Source organism: Oncorhynchus keta, chromosome 11, assembly GCF_023373465.1.
Source record: "Oncorhynchus keta strain PuntledgeMale-10-30-2019 chromosome 11, Oket_V2, whole genome shotgun sequence".
Taxonomy (NCBI): domain Eukaryota; kingdom Metazoa; phylum Chordata; class Actinopteri; order Salmoniformes; family Salmonidae; genus Oncorhynchus; species Oncorhynchus keta.
This window is the reverse complement of record NC_068431.1, coordinates 54,223,333-54,242,276: the sequence shown is the minus strand read 5'-3', so window position 1 is coordinate 54,242,276 and position 18,944 is coordinate 54,223,333. Positions and strand designations below refer to the sequence as shown.

Here is an 18,944-nt window from a genome sequence, read left to right as displayed (position 1 = left end):
TGGTGTCATTATCCTCCTTATCGTGTGGTCTAACATATGGAGTATATCTAGATTCTGAAATAAAAATGTTCACATTGAACATAAAAAAATATTAATATCTCAAAAAGTACACTTTCGTATTTTGCCTTTATAGACAGTATTTGGAACAATATACTCTTTAAACATGTCACATTTTTAGAGTAGGCTCTCTGCTAATTCTGAAGTGATGATACATTTTATGAGCAACACCAACACAGTAAATGGGTCAATGGAGCTGTGCATAACAAGTGTGACCATTGAGCAAGTTGAGGAAGCTGAGCTCCAAGGCGTAACATTGGATGGTCAAGTAAGTCATATTGACTAGGTTGCATTAAAGAACGGGTGAGGTATGTCTGTTACAAAAAGTTTGTGTTTTTGACTAAACTAGACTGTACTAGTTGTTCAGGCGCTGGTCTTGTCCGATCTTGATTACTGTCCAGTAATATGGTCAGCTGCAGCAAAGAATGACCTAGTAAAGCTGCAGCTGGCACAAAACAGAGCAGCACAACTTGCCCTTAACTGCACACACAGAACTAATATCAACAACATCAATTATAGTCTTTGCTGGTTGAAGAGAGATTGACTATTTCTCTTCTAGTCTTTTTAAAAACATTTGTGTATTGAAAATTCCAAACCACTTGTATAATATATTTGCATACACTTCAGTTAGACATACATATCCCACTAGACACGCCACTATGGGTTTCTTCACGCTACCCCCCCCCCAAAAAAACTGATTTAATGCGTCAATCAGTTATGTAGAGCAATGTCATCATGGAATGTTCTGCCACCAGAGGTGGCAAAAAGCAAGTTCAGTAAAAACTCGCACCTCTTCTCTTTCTAAAGATCTAAATGAACTGTACTGTATGTACAGTTGAAGTCGGAAGTTTACATACACTTAGGTTGGAGTCATTAAAACTTGTTTTTCAACTACTCCACAAATTTCTTGTTAACAAACTATAGTTTTGGGAAGTCGGTTTCGGAATTCCAGTGGGTCAGAAGTTTACATACACTAAATGGTGTCATGACTTTAGAAGCTTCTGATTGACTCAAATGATGTCAATTAGCCTATTGGAGGTGTACCTGTGGATGTATTTCAAGGCCGATCTTCAAACTCAGTGCCTCTTTGCTTGACATCATGGGAAAATCAAAAGAAATCAGCCAAGACCTCAGAAAAATAATTGTAGACCTCCACAAGTCTGGTTCATCCTTGGGAGCAATTTCCAAACCCCTGAAGGTACAATGTTTATCTGTACAAACAATAGTACGCAAGTACAAATACCCTGGGACCACGCAGCCATCATACCGCTCAGGAAGGAGACACGTTCTGTCTCCTAGAGATGAACGTACTTTGGTGCGAAATGCAAATCAATCCCAGAACAACAGTAAAGGACATTGTGAAGATGCTGGAGGAAACAGGTACAAAAGTATCTATATCCACAGTAAAACGAGTCCTATAATCGACATAACCTGAAAGGCCGCTCAGCAAGGAAGTAGTCACTGCTCCAAAACCGCCATAAAAAAGCCAGACTACGTTTTGCAACTGCACATGGGGACAAAGATTGTATTTTTGGAGAAACATCCTCTGGTCTGATGAAACAAAAACAGAACTGTTTGGTCGTAATGACCATTGTTATGTTTGGAGAAAAAAGGGGGAGGCTTGCAAGCCGAAGAACACCAGCCAACCGTGAAGCACGGGGGTGGCAGCATCATGTTGTGAGGGTGCTTTGCTGCAGGAGGGACTGGTGCACTTCACAAAATAGATGGCATCATGAGGTAGGAAAATTATGTGGATATATTGAAGCAACATCTCAAGACATCCGTCAGGAAGTTAAAGCTTGGTTGCAAAAGGGTCTTCCAAATGGACAATGACCCCAAGCATACTTCAAAATTGTGGCAAAATGGCTTAAGGACAAGAAAGTCGAGGTATTGGAGTGGCCATCACAAAGACCTGACCTCAATCCAATAAAACATTTGTGGGCAGAACTGAAAAAGAGTGTATGAGCAAGGAGGCCTACAAACCTGACTCAGTTACACCAGCTCTGTCAGGAGGAATGGGCCAAAATTCACCCAACTTATTGTGGGAAGCTTGTGGAAGGCTACACCGAAGCGTTTCACCCAAGTTAAACAATTTTAAGGCAATGCTACCAAATACTAATTGAGTGTATGTAAAATTCTGACCATCTGATGAAATAAATAAAAGCTGAAATAAATCACTCTCTTCTATTATTCTGACATTTCACCTTCTTAAAATAAAGTGGTGATCCTAACTGACCTAAAACAGAGAATTTTTACTAGGATTAAATGTCAGGAATTGTGAAAAACTGAGTTTAAATGTGTTTGGCTAAGGTGTATGTAAACTCCCGACTTCAACTGTAGGTATGTGAATATGTATACATGAAGAGTGTGTAAATAGTTTTTAAATAATTGTCTCTTGGTGCCTTGACAATATATGACTTTTAATTTTAATGTAATAATATCTAAGGCCCGTTCTTATCTATAACTGTTCTTTACCTTTTCATGTATTTTCTGTTTTATGTGGACCCAAAGAAGAGTAAATGCTGCATGTGCAACAGCTAATTGGGATACGAATAACATCAAGTTAAACACAAATGTATGCATTGTCATCAGTTATATAGCCTGTGCAGTATCTGTGACACATGGCCACAGACACTTGTGTGACTATCACAATGGTGACAGATCAGGGATGAGTTCTTATCAGATGAGTACACACAGACCCACCCTTTTCAAGTTGACCTCCCTTCCAAACCTCTCAACTGAAAAATCTTTACTAATATGAAGGTTAATACAGGGGCTTTTTGAGAGGACATTTTACTATGATGACTGAATGATTTTAAGTCAACATTTGGTGACCAGAATTAGTGAACGGTAATATTAATGACATGAAGTGTTCAAATATCCTACAGTGGATCATCTGAACAAGCTTGTGAATCAATTAATGATTCCATTTTTATTTAGTCACATGCACAGATGTAGTTGCTGTGTACAGTGAAAATCTTAAGCTTTGAGCGCCAACAGTGCAGGTGTGAATAAAAATAATTATTATCATTTTATACATTTACAACTAAATGAATGAATGAATTTACCTGGCTCTTCCTGGTCCCCATCCTAATGACCCGATTCACTGTTCCGTTTCCATCCTGTTAAGAAAATAACAAAAATACATCAACGTCCTTATAAGCCATCTTCCTAATAACTCCAGCTTATTAGGCAAGTACCAGGTTAAACCTTAAATCACTCACTCTAACACACTTATAAGGTCCTTCCTCCATTCTTTCGGGTGACTTAAAAAGGGGGATCTTCCTGGTAAGGGTGAAAAAAGACGAGAGCTCTTCCTCAGGCTCTACAATGATGTGTCTGTGAGGAGTATGTGAAGAGCACTGCTATGAGTGTCCTTGCCCTGTAGTGTCTTAGACTCTAGCCTCCACCCTCCTGGCATATGCTGATAAATTAAGAATGCAGATTCATTGTGTCAGTTGTTGGGTGGTGTGTGGTAAGCCTACACATAGCCTTCACACTGTATTATTTAGGGACAAATTAAGAATTTAGGCTATTCTTTTCACATTTTTTCTTGTCATTGTCAGTGCATGTAACACTTATCAATCCAATAATAATACAATCATTCAAATTGAATTACATAATATTATTTTAATTGTTAAAAAAAAATGTCTGATCCACTCATAAAATTGAAAATGTTCAACCCTGCAAAATTGAGATTGATATAGTTTTTCCAATTTTCTAGTTGATCTTTTTTTGTTTGTAGAGTAACAGCTAGGCCTAGCCTGTATGTAGAAACGGAAGGTTAACTTACAAATCTGCACATAATGGCATTTTATGTACACTTCCTATGAAGTCTCCTTATAGGCCTATGCTTATCTATGCTTACCTATATCTTGTGAATTTAGCCTTATGCATGGATTGCGTAAAGAAGAAAGATTAAGCTTCCCTGCCAGACCCCGAACCCCTGTGATGGCTACCTTGCATAGCCATTTCTAAAAACCTGTTTCCACTTTGTCATTGTTGGGCAATCTGTGTATATTGATAAGGATTTTCTTTTTTAAATTAATATTAGAATAAGGCTGTAACGTAACAAAATATAGTAGGAGAAAAGGGGTCTGAATACTTTCTGAAGGCACTGTATGTAGCCTATTGGCCTACTGGATTTCGTCTTTTAATGCAGTCATCTCGGTTTGCATTTGAAATATATTTTTATCTTGTTCAATTGCAAAGACATTGCCAATTATGTATTGTAGTCAACTTTGTTTCCGAATTATCAACGGTCACAGAGAGACAAACAAACAGCTTGATTCTATGTTGAGCAGAGATCTTCTGTGTATAAAGTGATGCGGAATTGAAAAAAAAAAAAACATCTTACGACGCTGTTCTAGGAGTAGTCTGAGGCAATCAGTAAATAAATAGCAACTTTAGTAACGATGGTTTTGGGAAACAGCTTGTCGATTTAACAATGCTCCTAAGAAGGTTCTATAAATTAAACTTAGCCTTAAAATGCTTTTGGGAAACTGGACCCTGATGAATTACAGATACTCACAGCCAAGACACTTTGAACGCGTTAATTCAGATTTCCACGCCAAAGATTTTTATAACTAAACCAATATAGACCACAGCCTGTCGTTTCCAATGGGAGCAAATTAATCAAAGTGGGCACAACAAGCAAGGAGGTGGGCAGAGCCAAGCACGAGCTAGCGAAATCCTATTGGCACGCTCTAGCATGTATTTGCATATTTCTGTTAGGGAATGCCTGCTCTGAAGTGCGTGTGTGCAATAACTCAATCCGCCCTTACACTCCAAACAACGTATAAAACAAACTGTTTTGTATTCCAGCCAATGTGGCAGTTAGATTTATTTATTTTAATATACCAGCCACTCAGATTTTTTACCAGACAAAAAAAAAAATCAGCCATAATTACACACAAAAAAATGGATGAGCATACTTAATTATTCCTTACTATTAAGAAGTAAATGTGGTATATTGCTCAATTTAATATTCTGCGACCTGAGTCTTCAGAGACTAAAATGTTCAGCTGCCCCTTTTAATTGGTAACAGGGCCACTGAGCATAGATAGAACAATTAGAATCCTTCATATATAAATGTGAAGCACCCAGTTGGTTTCCACTCACTACCAAAATATGGTGGCGAGAACAAGCCCAGTGGCAGGCAGTGGGGAGAAATGGATTTGGGTCGACGTCCTGCAAATTCTCTCATCGATGAAGCATTTGATGTCAATACAGTTCTGTTTCCAAAACTAGAATATGTTACTAACAGAGTGGACTACCTTTTGTAAACTTAACCCTTTGCCAAAGATTTTTTTAAATGGGTTTTTTAGGAGTGCAAGGGCGAATTGAGTTATTGCACTTCACAGAGTAGGCGTTCCTTAAGGGAAATATGCAAATACATGCTAGAGCGTGCCAAGGAGGCTCTCACCTCCTTGCTGGTTCTGTGATTAATGATTCATTTGCTTCCATTGGAAAAGACAGGATGTGGTCTATCTGGCATTAGTTATACAAATATATGACTCGAGTCATCACGTCTGCCTGTGAGAATCTCACTAGTAGAGGCTGACGATGTCTCTTTCTGCTAGCTTGTGAACAAAACCATGTAAATATCCAAGATACAAGGACAAAGGCACACTTTAGTAGACTTGAGTAAATTAGACCAACTTTTATGCCTGTGCGCATTACTTCTAAAAACATATATTTTAGCACTTCACTAGCAGTGCTCACAGCCCCCCAGACAGGCAGTGTTGCTGCGTAAGGTGGGATAAAGTTAAGATTCAGATTTCTTTCTGCATTACAAGATATGAAACAAAACGGCAGAAATACTTTGAAAACAGATATTGCAGCATTTATTTAGCCACAAATCAAAACTCGCACTATTTGTATGAAATGCTGCACTGTTGAGCCTTGACTGTGAACCTCCACGGGTGTCAGCTGTTAATTTTAGGCCCTGATTTAGGCAAAAGGGTCAAGTCTACAAAACGTACTCCACTCTGTGGGTAAACTGAAGAAAAATACACTGATTTACAGTTCATATAAGGAAATCAGTCAAATAAATGAATTATGCCCTAATCTATGGATTTCTCATGACTGGGCAGATGTGCAGCCATGGAGGGGCTTGGGAGGGCATAGGCCACCCACTTGCCAGCCAGGCTCACCCTTTGTGGAGCCAGTAGCAGCCAATCAGAGCTTTCCCCCCACAAAATGGCTTTATTACAGACAGAAATCCCCCCCCCAAAACAATCCCGCAGGTGAAGAAATCGGATGTGGAGGTCCGGGCTGGCATGGGTACACGTGGTCTGCGGTTGTGAGGCCGGTTGGACATTTCTGCAGTCAGCATGCCAATGGCACACTTCCTCGAAACTTGAGACATCTGTGGCATTGTGTTGTGACAAAACGGCACATTTTAAAGTGATATTTTATTGTCCCCAGCACAAGGTGCACTTGTGTAATGATCATGCTGTTTAATCAGCTTCTTGATATGATTATCTTGGCAAAGGAGAAATGCTCACTAACAGGGATATAAACAAATTTGTACACAAAATCTGAGAGAAATATGAAAATGTCTGGGATTTTTTCATCGGACCAACACTTTTACATGTTGTGTTTAAATTTTTGCTCAGTGTAATTTTGGGAACAAGAAAAACGTATTGACATCAAATGTTTAATTGATCAGAACATTTGCAGGATGTTGGCTAAAATGTATCTCGTTCCATCTTCTCCCACTAGGCTTCCTCTTATCACCATATTTGGTGGCGAGTGGAAATGCCAACTGGATAATTATACATCCAGTGAAACATCTGGCTCATTGTTCCATCTGTGGCTACGCTAGCTTCGACCTTATGTTGGTGCTAGCAAGTAGGCAAGGTGTCAACAGACCCCTTCAAATGAGTGGATTTGTTTATTTCAGCCAAATTCGTTGCTGACAGGTATATAAAATCGAGCACCAAGCCATGCAATCTCACTAGACAAACTTTAGTAGTAAAATGGCCTTACTGAATAGCTCAGTGACTTTTATCGTGGCACCGTGATAAGAACTAGTCAGTTAATCAAATTTCTGCCCTGCTAGAGCTTCCCCGGTCAACTGTAAGTGCTGTTATTGTGAAGTGGAAACATCTAGGAGCAACAACAGCTCAGCCGCGAAGTGGTAGGCAACACAAGCTCAGAGAACGGGACCACCGTGGGCTGAATCGTAGAACAGAATGGTCTGTCCTTGGTGGATTGCAACACTCACTACAGATTTCTAAACTGCCTCTAGAAGCAACGTCAGCACAAGAACTGTTAGTCGGGAGCTTCAATGGGTTTCCATGGCCGAACAGCCGCACACAAGCCTAAGACCAGCATGCGCAATGCCAAGCGTCGGCTGGAGAGGTGTAAAGCTCGCCGCCATTGGACGAAACGCGTTTTCTGGAGTGATGAATCATGCTTCACCATCTGGCTGTCTGACAGACAAATCTGAGTTTGGTGGGTGCCAGGAGAACACTACCCACCCGAATGCTTAGAGCCAACTGTAAAGTTTGGTGGAGTAAGAATAAGGGTCTGAGGTTGTTTTTCATTCATACAATGACATTCTTGACGATTCTGTGGTTCCAACTTTGTGGCAACAGTTTTGGGAAGGCCCTTTCCTGTTTCAGCATGATAATGCCCCCATGCACAAAGCGAGGTCCATAAAACTTTTTTTTTTATCGAGATCGGAGTGGAAGAACTTGACTTCGCCCAACATCAGTGCCTGACCTCACTAATGCTCTTCTGGCTGAATGGAAGCAAGTTCCCGCGGCAATATTCTGCTAGTAGAAAGCCTTCCTAGAAAAGTGGAGGCTGTTATAGCAGCAAAGGGGAACCAACTCCATATTAATGCCAATGATTTTGGAATGAGATGTTCGACGAGCAAGTGTCCACATATGTACACTACATGACGAAAAGTGTCTCTCCGCCCTAACAATGGCAGTCGTTGTCCACCAAGCGGCACTACGGCATCTTCATGCTTGTGTGACACTTTTGAATTTGCGTCAAAAAGGTTTTAAAAAGTGTTTTTAGACCGTGTCCTTCGCTTCCCGCCTGCCGAACACCTGCCCTCACTGTCGTTAACAGAGCTGCAGGAGAACAGTGCCCGACAGGCGGGGGTGAAGGACACCGTCAACCTGTCGTCCCCACCTCCCGCTAGCACAGCATCAGACGGAAGGCTAAGGCAACACTGTGTATTAGCTGGCTTGCTAGTTAGCTAGCACACGGTGTCGCTCTTGCCTCCAACCCGCTGTGTACCGGAGTCCTCCTGAGGACTAGCTGGCAGTCCTTTGCTCCCGCCTGCCGAACAACTGCCCACGACATCTTTAACAGACCTGCAAGAAAACAGTGCTCGACAGTCGGGGGTGAAGGACAGTCTACCAGTGTACGGATAACTACCTACCGTTAGGTTGGACAATAGAAGGAGTCAAAATTCACCCAAGGCTGAAAAATGTCCAAGGAACGTTGGCTGAGCTGGAACACTAGAGCAAGGCCATAGAATATAAACTTTGCCGAGCCTCTTCTGATTAGAGTGATGCTTAGAATTCCATTTACCCTAAATGTCACAAAAAATGTATCCCTTTTTATTTTACCACTACAATCTGTTCTTAGGACAAATCTGAAAAATAACAACTTGTGTAGAAAATAAACATCCGCACCTCGATGGTGTCAACTGTGCTTACATCTGCATAATGAAGAATTATTGAAAAAAAATTGAAAAAACTTCTGACTATTTCTCTAAAATGAATAACATAAAATACAAATCCTCAGCTATCTACACATTTTTGCAAATGAGACTCAAAACTGAGCGCAGGTGCATTCTGTTTCCATTGATCATCCTTGAGATGTTTCTACAACTGGATTGAAGTCGACCTGTGGTAAATTCAATTGATTGGACATGATTTGGAAAGGCACACACCTGTCTATAAAAAGGTCCCACCGTTGATAGAGCATGTCAGAGCAAAAACCAAGACACGAGGTTAAAGGAATTGTCCTTAGAGCTCAGTGACAGGATTGTGTCGAGACACAGATCTGGGGAAGAGAACCAAAACATGTCTGCAGCATTGAAGGTCGCCAAGAACACAGTGACCTCCATCATTCTTAAACGGAAGAAGTTTGGAACCACCAAGACACTTCCTAGAGCTGGCTGCCCGGCAAAACTGAGCAGTCAGGTAGCAGACAGAGAGGTGACCAAGAACCCGATGGTCACTCTGACAGAACTCCAGAGTTACTCTGTGGAGATGGGAGAAGCTTCCAGAAGAACAACCATCTCTGCAGCACTCCACCAATCAGGCCTTTATGGTAGAGTCGCCAGACGGAAGCCACTCCTCAATAAAAGGCACATGACAGCCCGGTTGGAGTTTTCCCAAAAGGCACCTAAAGACTCTCAGACCATGAGAAACACGATAACCTGGTCTGATGAAACCAAGATAGAACTCTTTGGCCTGATTTCCAAGCATCACATCTGGAGGAAACCTGGCACCATCACTCATGCTGTAAGGATGTTTTTCAGCGGTAGGGACTGGGAGACTTGTCAGGATTGAGGAAAAATGAACAGAGCAAAGTAGAGAGAGATCCTTGATGAAAACCTGCTCCAGAGCGCTCAGGACCTCAGACTGGGGTGAAGGTTCACCTTCCAACAGGACATTGAGCATAAGCACACAGCCAAGACAACACTAGAGTGCCTTCAGGACAAGTCTCTGAATGTTCTTGAGTGGCCCACGCAGAGCCCGGATTTGAACCCGATCAAACATCTCTGAAGAGACCTGAAAATAGCTGTGCAGCAACGCTCCCCATCAAACCTGAGCTTGAGAGAATCTGCAGTGAAGAATTTGAAAAACTCCCAAAATACAGGTGTGCCAAGCTTGTAGCGTCATACCCAAGAAGACTCGAGGCTATAATCTCTGCCAAAGGTGCTTCAACAAAGTACAAGGGAAAAGGGTCTGAATACTTATGTAAATGACATATTTCCATTTATGATTTTTAATAAATTAGCAAAAATGTATAAAAACCTGGGGTATTGTGTGAATAAGGGGAAAAAACTATTTTTATCATTTTTATAAATAAGGCGGTAACCTAACAAAATGTGGAAAAAGTCAAGGGATCTGAAAACTTTCCAAAGGTACTGTATACTAGGTTGAGGTTAGTTGTATTACTTTTACCCATTTTTCTCCCCAATTGGTAGTTACAGTCTTGTCCCATTGCTGCAACTCCTGTACGGATTCGGAAGAGGGGGAGGTTGAGAGCCATGCGTCCCCTGAAACACGACACTGCCAAGCCACACTGCTTCTTGACACACTGCACACTTAACCCAGAAGCCAGCTGCACCAATGTGGCAGAGGAAACACCATACAGCTGGCATCTGAAGTCAGCGTGCATGCGCCTGGCCCCCCCAAAGTCGATAGAGCGCAATGGGACAAGGACATCCCGGCTGGCCAAAGCCTCCCCTAACCGAGACAATGCCGGGCCAATTGTGCGCTGCCTCATGGGTCTCCTGGTTGCAGCCGGCTGCAAAACAGCCCGGGATCGAAACCGGGTCTGTAGTGATGTAGTACCTTAGACTGCTGCGCCACTCGAGAGCCCAAATAAATAAACAAATAAATATTACTGTAAAAGTAATGAGTAATCATTTTAGAAAATCATGGGACATATAGTCTTTGGTTGCATGCTACTTTATGTCAAACATATTGCAGCTATAGCCTATACCTGATGCTTAGTGGTCTTGTGCTGCCATCTATTGGAAATATTTATCAGTTAATTTATTCATTCATATAAAGACTGAGAAATAAAGTGTATTTTTCTTATTAATACCTGAGATCAGTCTCAAACCTGCCCCACCTATCTCACCCCAATTGCTGGACTTTTACATAGAGGTTACTAGGTCACACCCAGTTCAAACCACATTTGAAATATAAAACATAACATGTGGCTTGTTTATCAAGTGTTCTGCCTTGCAATAATAAATACACTGCTCAAAAAAATAAAGGGAACACTTAAACAACACAATGTAACTCCGAGTCAATCACACTTCTGTGAAATCAAACTGTCCACTTAGGAAGCAACACTGATTGACAATAAATTTCACATGCTGTTGTGCAAATGGAATAGACAACAGGTGGAAATTATAGGCAATTAGCAAGACACCCCCAATAAAGGAGTGGTTCTGCAGGTGATAACCACTTCTTAGTTCCTATGCTTCCTATGCTTCCTGGCTGATGTTTTGGTCACTTTGAATGCTGGCAGTGCTTTCACTCTAGTGGTAGCATGAGACGGAGTCTACAACCCACACAAGTGGCTCAGGTAGTGCAGCTCATCCAGGATTGCACATCAATGCGAGCTGTGGCAAGAAGGTTTGCTGGGTCTGTCAGCGTAGTGTCCAGAGCATGGAGGCGCTACCAGGAGACAGGCCAGTACATCAGGAGACATGGAAGAGGCTGTAGGAGGGCAACAACCCAGCAGCAGGACTGCTACCTCCGACTTTGTGCAAGGAGGAGCAGGAGGAGCACTGCCAGAGCCCTACAAAATGACCTCCAGCAGGCCACAAATGTGCATGTGTCTGCTCAAACGGTCAGAAACAGACTCCACGAGTCTGTGCTTACAGCCCAACGCCGTGCAGGATGTTTTGCATTTGCCAGAGAACACCAAGATTGGCAAATTTGCCACTGGCGCCCTGTGCTCTTCACTGATGAGAGCAGGTTCACACTGAGCACATGTGACAGACGTGACAGTCTGGAGACGCCATGGAGAACATTCTGCTGCCCGCAACATCCTCCAGCATGACCGGTTTGGCGGTGGGTCAGTCATGGTGTGGGGTGGCATTTCTTTGGGGGGGCCGCACAGCCCTCCATGTGCTCGCCAGAGGTAGCCTGACTGCCATTAGGTACCGAGATGAGATCCTCAGACCCCTTGTGAGACCATATGCTGGTGCAGTTGGCCCTGGGTTCCTCCTAATGCAAGACAATGCTAGACCTCATGTGGCTGGAGTGTGTCAGCAGTTCCTGCAAGAGGAAGGCATTGATGCTATGGACTGGCCCGCCCGTTCCCCAGACCTGAATCCAATTGAGCACATCTGGGACATCATGTCTCGCTCCATCCACCAACGCTACATTGCACCACAGACTGTCCAGGAGTTGGCGGATGCTTTAGTCCAGGTCTGGGAGATCCCTCAGGAGACCATCCGCCACCTCATCAGGAGCATGCCCAGGCGTTGTAGGGAGGTCATACAGGCACGTGGAGGCCACACACACTACTGAGCCTCATTTGGACTTGTTTTAAGGACATTACATCAAAGTTGGATCAGCCTGTAGTGTGGTTTTCCACTTTAATTTTGAGTGTGACTCCAAATCCAGACCTCCATGGGTTGATACATTTGATTTCCATTGATCATTTTTGTGTGATTTTGTTGTCAGCACATTCAACTATGTAAAGAAAAAAGTATTTAATAAGAATATTTCATTCATTCAGATCTAGGATGTGTTATTTTAGTGTTCCCTTTATTTTTTTGAGCAGCATATAATAACTAATACAAAATAATACAGCAAAAAAAAATGTTCTGATTTTTTAAATGATCAAAATGCTACTTAGTACTATAATGGCATATACTAACGTAATATTACTACTAAAATAGTTTCGAAAAGTGTTTTAGGCTACCCTACCCTAGAATGAGGTTTTAGGGTTAAGGCTAAAATAGGTTATACATAGGTTTAGGGTTTTTAAGGCAAAAACCAGTATGGGTTTATGGCCTTCTGCAAGTACTAGATAACTCATTTGCGACACTTTTTTCCCCTCCCTTTTTAATTTTTTATTAACAACAAATCAATACAGGAAGTACATGAGGGACCACAAGTATATATGGATAATAATATAGATAATATACAATGGACAATTGAGCTTGGGGGTACAATATCACAATACACAATACCTTAAGGGACATACATACACTTGTAATTCTAACAGCTTTTTTGTTAGTAGAGTATTTAATTATTTTTGTAGGGTAAGAAATTTTGTTTTTTTTGTTTGTAGATTTACATTTGTGAATATGAAATTTGGCCAAAAGAATAATGAAATGAATTACATAAAAATGTTTCAGCTTATTCCTAACGTAGGTAAAGAATCCAAGCAGTACATCTCTCCACAATAATGTTAAACCTTCATAAAATTTGTCTATTATAAATCTACTGATGTCTTGCCCCAGTTTTCTTACATGAATACAATGCCAAAGAAGATGCACTGTTTCTGGGTGGTCATTACAAAAAGAGCAATTTGAGTTGATGTTTTCCTTAAACTTCTTCATATAGTGGTTGGCAAGGATAATATTTATGAATAATTTTAAAGGAAACTTCCTTAATTTTGTTAACAAGTAGGTATGTGTGTGGCAACATCCAAACTTTTTTCTAACGGATATGATCAATAAATCCATTCCAATAAGAAATGACATAAGGTATACAACATCCTGCTGAAACAAGGTTTATATCGCTCTGTTGTTGAATGGACCAAAGGAGAAACAAATCTTTCCTACTGATAAGTCAACAGGGTCAATACAAGGTAGGCTCTGAGGGTCAGGTCTTGATACGTTCCTGAATAACAGAGCAACACCTGAGGGAATGGCATCTAAAACAATTGCAAAATCTTAAATGGACCTTGTAAAGTGATAAGAATTCCTTATAACTGAGTAAAAGACCCTCTGCATTTACAAGTTGGCTCACCAATAGGATATTATTTCGGAACCAATATTCTAAAAACAAAGAAGTATTTTTATACAATATATCCCAATTATTTCATATATAATATCTGTGTGGAGAAAAATTGTGTTTATAAAATAAGGGCCATGACAAGAAAACCTGCTGATGAAAAGCAGAAAGTTTCACTGAAACTTTGTCAATATTATAATTGCAAAACAACATGAAGGCCACCAAAAGTAGAGAATATATGATGAGGAATAAAATTCCAGATAGAAGTAGGTCTTCTTAGGAATTGTTTTATACAATTGATCGTAAAAGTATTTTTTTAAGGTAGTAAAGTCCAGAAAATTCAGCCCACCATTCTAATCAGTGTTCATTACAACAGTTTTCCTAATGTAATGGGTACGGTTTCTCCACAGAAAGTTGAAAAGCATCTGGTCTATCTCTGCTTATTTTACTGTCAAGATAGAAAGATAGAGCTCCATATGTTAGTCTAGAGATACCTTCAGCCTTGGTTATTAGGACTTTTCCTTTTAAAGATAAGTCCCTCTATAGCCATTTATTTAGCTTCTTCTGGGTTTTTTTAATAAGAGGGTTCAAATTTAGTAAGCCTCTAGACTTCTGATCCTTTATAATGGTTATGCTTAAATATGTAAGTTCTTCTTTTACTGGAATACCATAATATGAAGGTGTCACACAATCTTTGACAGCCATGAGTTCACATTTATTAATGTTAAGATATAGACCAGACACTTTGGAAAAGGATTGTAATCACATTGATCGATATGGGAATTTGGCTAGCATCTTTCCGAAAAAGTGTAGTATTGTCAGCCAGCTGGCTTATAATAATTTCTTTACCAGCTAAGGAAATACCTTGTACAGGACTATTATTTAAATAATTTGCAAAAAAGTTGGGTGATTAATAAAAACAGGTACGGAGAGATATGACAACCTTGTTTGATTCCTCTCTTTCACTCAAATCTAGGTGAGGTGCCATATTTCAATTTGATAGAGCTGTTACCATTTGCATAGAGAGTCTTAATAGCATTACAGAAAAAAATCCCCAAAGCCAATTCTCTCAAGGGAGTGGAAGAGTAACTGATGTTCTACTGTGTCAAATGCTTTATAAAAATCTAAAAATAATATAAAGCTATCCTCGGTTATTAGTAGTCAAGTATGTCTAATACTAGTCTGACATTGTAAGAAATATGTCTGTTCCTCATGAAGCCAGACTGTGTTTCATCAATGATTGCATCCAGGACTTCTTTAATTATTTTTGCAAGTAGTAAGGCTAATATCTTACAGTCATTATTAAGAAGACAAATTGGACGCCAGTTTTCGATGAGCAGCACTTATTTTTTAGGCTTAGGTATCAGTGTTATTAACCCCTGACTCACTTGTAGGAGGGCGAACATTGTTTTTAATACTCTCTAAAAAAGACTTCAAATAGGAAGGGAGCTACTTATTCAGAAAATAATTTGTAAAATTCTGATGTAATTCCATCAACACCTGGTGATTTATTGTTCTTTAGATGTTTGATAGACTCTATAATCTCTTCAAGTTTGATGGGTTCATCACACTGTTTATATTCTATATCACTGATAGAGTTGAACATTATTCAGTGAGTCAAAAAACATATCTGTGGATTCCTGACAGTACATAGAACTATACAATTATGTAAAAATTGCTACAGTATTTAGCGATTAATTTTTGGTCATCTGTAATAACACCATCCATGTTTAACTTATGGATAGTGTTATTTTCAGAGTGAAATTTCTCAAGTCTAAAGAAATAGTATGAATTCTGTTCTCTTTCCTCAATCAATTTTTTTCCTAGATCTAATAAAGGCCCCTTCTGCTTTTAATCTATATATATTATCCAGTTTATTTTGTACCTCAATTAATTCCATCTTCTCCTCCCCCGAGAGGCCGGCTGGGGACCTCTGACAAAGGGAAGTGATCTTAATGATCACCTTTTCCTCCTCAGCTCTTCTGGTCTTAGCAAGATTACTACCATATTTTCTAAGGTATTTGGACACCTCAAATTTAAAGAGCTCACAGTTCTTGCAATAAGATTTTTCTTCACAAGCCCTTTCCCAAAAGTGTGAAAGCAGATCTTTAACCTCAAACTTAACTATATCATTATATAATAATGAGCTATTTAACTTCCAGTAGGATGCTCTACCAAGGTTAGTATCAGGGGTAAATATTTTGATATCAATGTAAATGGCTCTATGGTCTGTGAGGGGAGTAGTACAAATATTTGTAGTAACACACTATCAATACATTTGGATAAAAGCCAAAAAATATATTCTGGATTGTCTGGAACCTGTTTTGTTACTCCAAGTGAATGATCTGTCGGCCAGAAACCTCTCTCTCCATATATCAGTAAGATCAAACCTTTCCATAAAAAGTATTAAACCCAAATTCTGATTGGTTGGCCTACCTTGGGGCCATCTATCAGTTTAATTATCTATAGCAATGTTAAAGCCCCCTCCTATTAATAATAACGAATTGGGAAATGTAGATAACCAATGAAGTATATGTTTCCCTATAGATTCAAGCAACTCATCATTCTCATGTTTGGTGTTGTACCCGTAGAAGTTTACAGTAATGAGCGTACTGTCATTGTAACTTATCACAAGACAAATAAAGTGACCAAAGGGGTCACATTCCGAGTGTAGAATATTACCACCAAAGGTATTTCCATTGTAGTGACACCAGCGGAGGGTTCAGATCCATGGGAGTGCAAAATATTGTTGCCCCACTGTGACCTCCAGAAGTTGGCATCAGCCGAAATTGAGTGAGACTCTTGCAAAAAAATCTAAAAGCTGTTTGAAATTGTTTAGCAAATAGAAATAAGGCATTGCGCTTCCCATTTTTTCATAACCCCCTAGCATTAAGAGAAACTATAGACAAAGACAAAACAACAAAGATTACATAAAAGTATTAACTTTAGTAGGATAGGTCAAAAACATAGGAGCAGTGAACGTAAACGACAAGGAACAGAGATCTGCACCATTTAAGTCAATTTAAGTGAAAATAGTTTATTCCATAAACTTTGAGCTAGACGTTATCCAGCTTTTGAAATTCAACTCAACTGGAAATTATGTTCAAGACAAGGGTTCTTGTAGTAAGAGAGACTAAAAACCCTCTTTAGTGTAATCAGGAACTATTCTGAGAAATAAAATACAAAATAATATTTTAAATAAAAGGGTACCTATTGCTTTAAGTGCATATGAAAACTGATCGTTAAAAAAAATAATAAAAAATGTTTTACATATTGTATATATATTACATGTTCCTAAAACCTTTTTCACTTGGAAATAAGTATTAATAACTAAATAGAAAAATAACCGTGTAAAGTCAGAGCAGACCTGTATGCCCTTTAAAACAGTATCTTAGTTACTATATACATAAAAGATAAATACTGCTTTCAGTCTTCTTCGTCAGTTTGTAAACAAAATAGGTTCTGGTCATACAAGAACAAACTAATAAATTGAAGGACCTGAGTATTCCGAAAAATTGTCAAAATAGTCATGCCACACTTGCTAGACTCATAATCTGAGTTAACTGCGTCAGATTTTACAAATCAATGAGCTCGACCTCTAGATTCCTAAAAATGAACAGATTGACGCATATAAAATTACTCAGCAGCCATTTAGAAACAAATCACCCAAAAAAGTTATTTATTTTAAAAAAAAGTACTCTGTTTAAAATCGGCCACATCTTTAAGAAGAGGACAGGGACATGCGTTTTGTTTAGGTTTTACAACTTTTTCTTTAAAAAAAGTGGTTAAACCTTGACCAGAAAATGTTTAATGGTTGAGGGCTATGCGCCAGCCATTACTAGCACTACGGGTTACCACAACGTATACCCAGGAGAACAGTGAGCTTGCTCACCAAGTAGCCGTAACCCCGTTAATAATAAATTACCCGAGGTAAAGCTACAGGGTTAACGCCCTAAAATAACATCTGCTTTTTTCAAGATTACTTCAACTATGGCAAGTAGCTGTGACATATGGCAATATTATGAAACTGAGCTCCATGGCGGATGCATTTAACTCGTTTTTATCAGGAAAAAAGCGTTAAAAATGTAATGTGTCCAGCCTACTACCGTTGTCGCAGCTGGAATCAAACATTATTTTTGCATTAACGTTACCTACTATATTGGAGCGTCCCCGCCTCCCGCTAATTTAACATTTACCAATATATAAAATGTATAAAGGGAGGGTTCCTGCAAATGCGGCAACTTCCACATACAGGAACGCCCCGAATTAGCATCCTTCTCCAAATTAGCTGCTGTGCTAGACGGAGCGAAAAACGCGTATTCAACCACATCAGAGTGCCGTTTTGGAGAAAAATGCGGGTCAGACTGTTTCAATACAGGTATCCACAAATTATACATTTGTAGGATCACGGATTCTTTAAATAACTAGATTTTCGTAAACAAGTACCCCTCCCCAAAAACATTCCGGCAGTTATTTGTCGGACGCTGCATATTAACCACCCAGGACGCCCATTGGCGGCGTCTTTTATATGGCTATTAACTGGCTAGCTACACAGAAACAAGTCTATGTGCGATATATATCTGGAGTGATTAATTGAACGACAACTAACCACTTCAGAGGCATACATGTTTTTATAACTCTATTTTTCGGCAGTACGTAATCGCATGCTAGATTATTTCTTGAACGTTTCCTCCCCGAGGAGCCAATAACAAATACCCATTCATTTGTTTAGCCAATAGCAGCGCGTGTTATGTAGTTTTCCACCAATCGATGTTCAATGAAGGCTGTCCCAAAAACTAAACTCCTCGTGCGCCGTACTCTCAGATTCTTACCTGTGCGTTTAGAACTTCACCAAACATCTCCTCGCAAACAAACTGCCCAGAGATGTTATCAAAATGGTGTTCAAAATCATTAAAATATATATGCTGTTATCGTAACGAAATAGTAAATGAATGTCAAATTCCAATCCACCTTGGATCAGTGACCTCGACGACCATGTCATTTCCGTCAGAGTAAAAATGAGGCGTGGCGAGTGTAGTTATGTGGCGCGTTCAAGGGAGTTTGACTATGTAGGCAGCGCTGCCCTGCCTGTCCGTTTGTTTCTTTGCTCACCATAGGTGAGAGACCCAAGGCATAAGCCTACTTTTCTTACTGATAGCGTGGCATGTAGTTCATAACTAGTGTAGCTATATAAAA

The 18,944-nt window shown here is 39.9% G+C and overlaps 1 protein-coding gene across 2 annotated transcripts in view; it reads right to left on the bottom strand.

Annotated features, from left to right (window-relative positions):
* Positions 1–18,770, bottom strand: part of hmbsa (hydroxymethylbilane synthase a) — a 28,170-nt gene extending 9,400 nt beyond the window's left edge. Inside the window, exons 1-3 of one of the 2 annotated variants that reach the window (XM_035781324.2) lie at positions 18,581–18,770; positions 3,282–3,481; positions 3,126–3,179 (exon numbers count right to left, since the gene is read on the bottom strand). In XM_035781324.2, coding sequence (XP_035637217.1) covers positions 3,126–3,179; positions 3,282–3,311 — 84 coding nt within the window. In that variant the 5' untranslated portion in view covers positions 3,312–3,481; positions 18,581–18,770. The remainder of the gene's footprint in view (positions 1–3,125; positions 3,180–3,281; positions 3,482–18,580) is intronic. The other variant, XM_035781325.2, reaches the window with a different exon arrangement.
* Between the last annotated feature and the right edge of the window lie 174 nt (positions 18,771–18,944).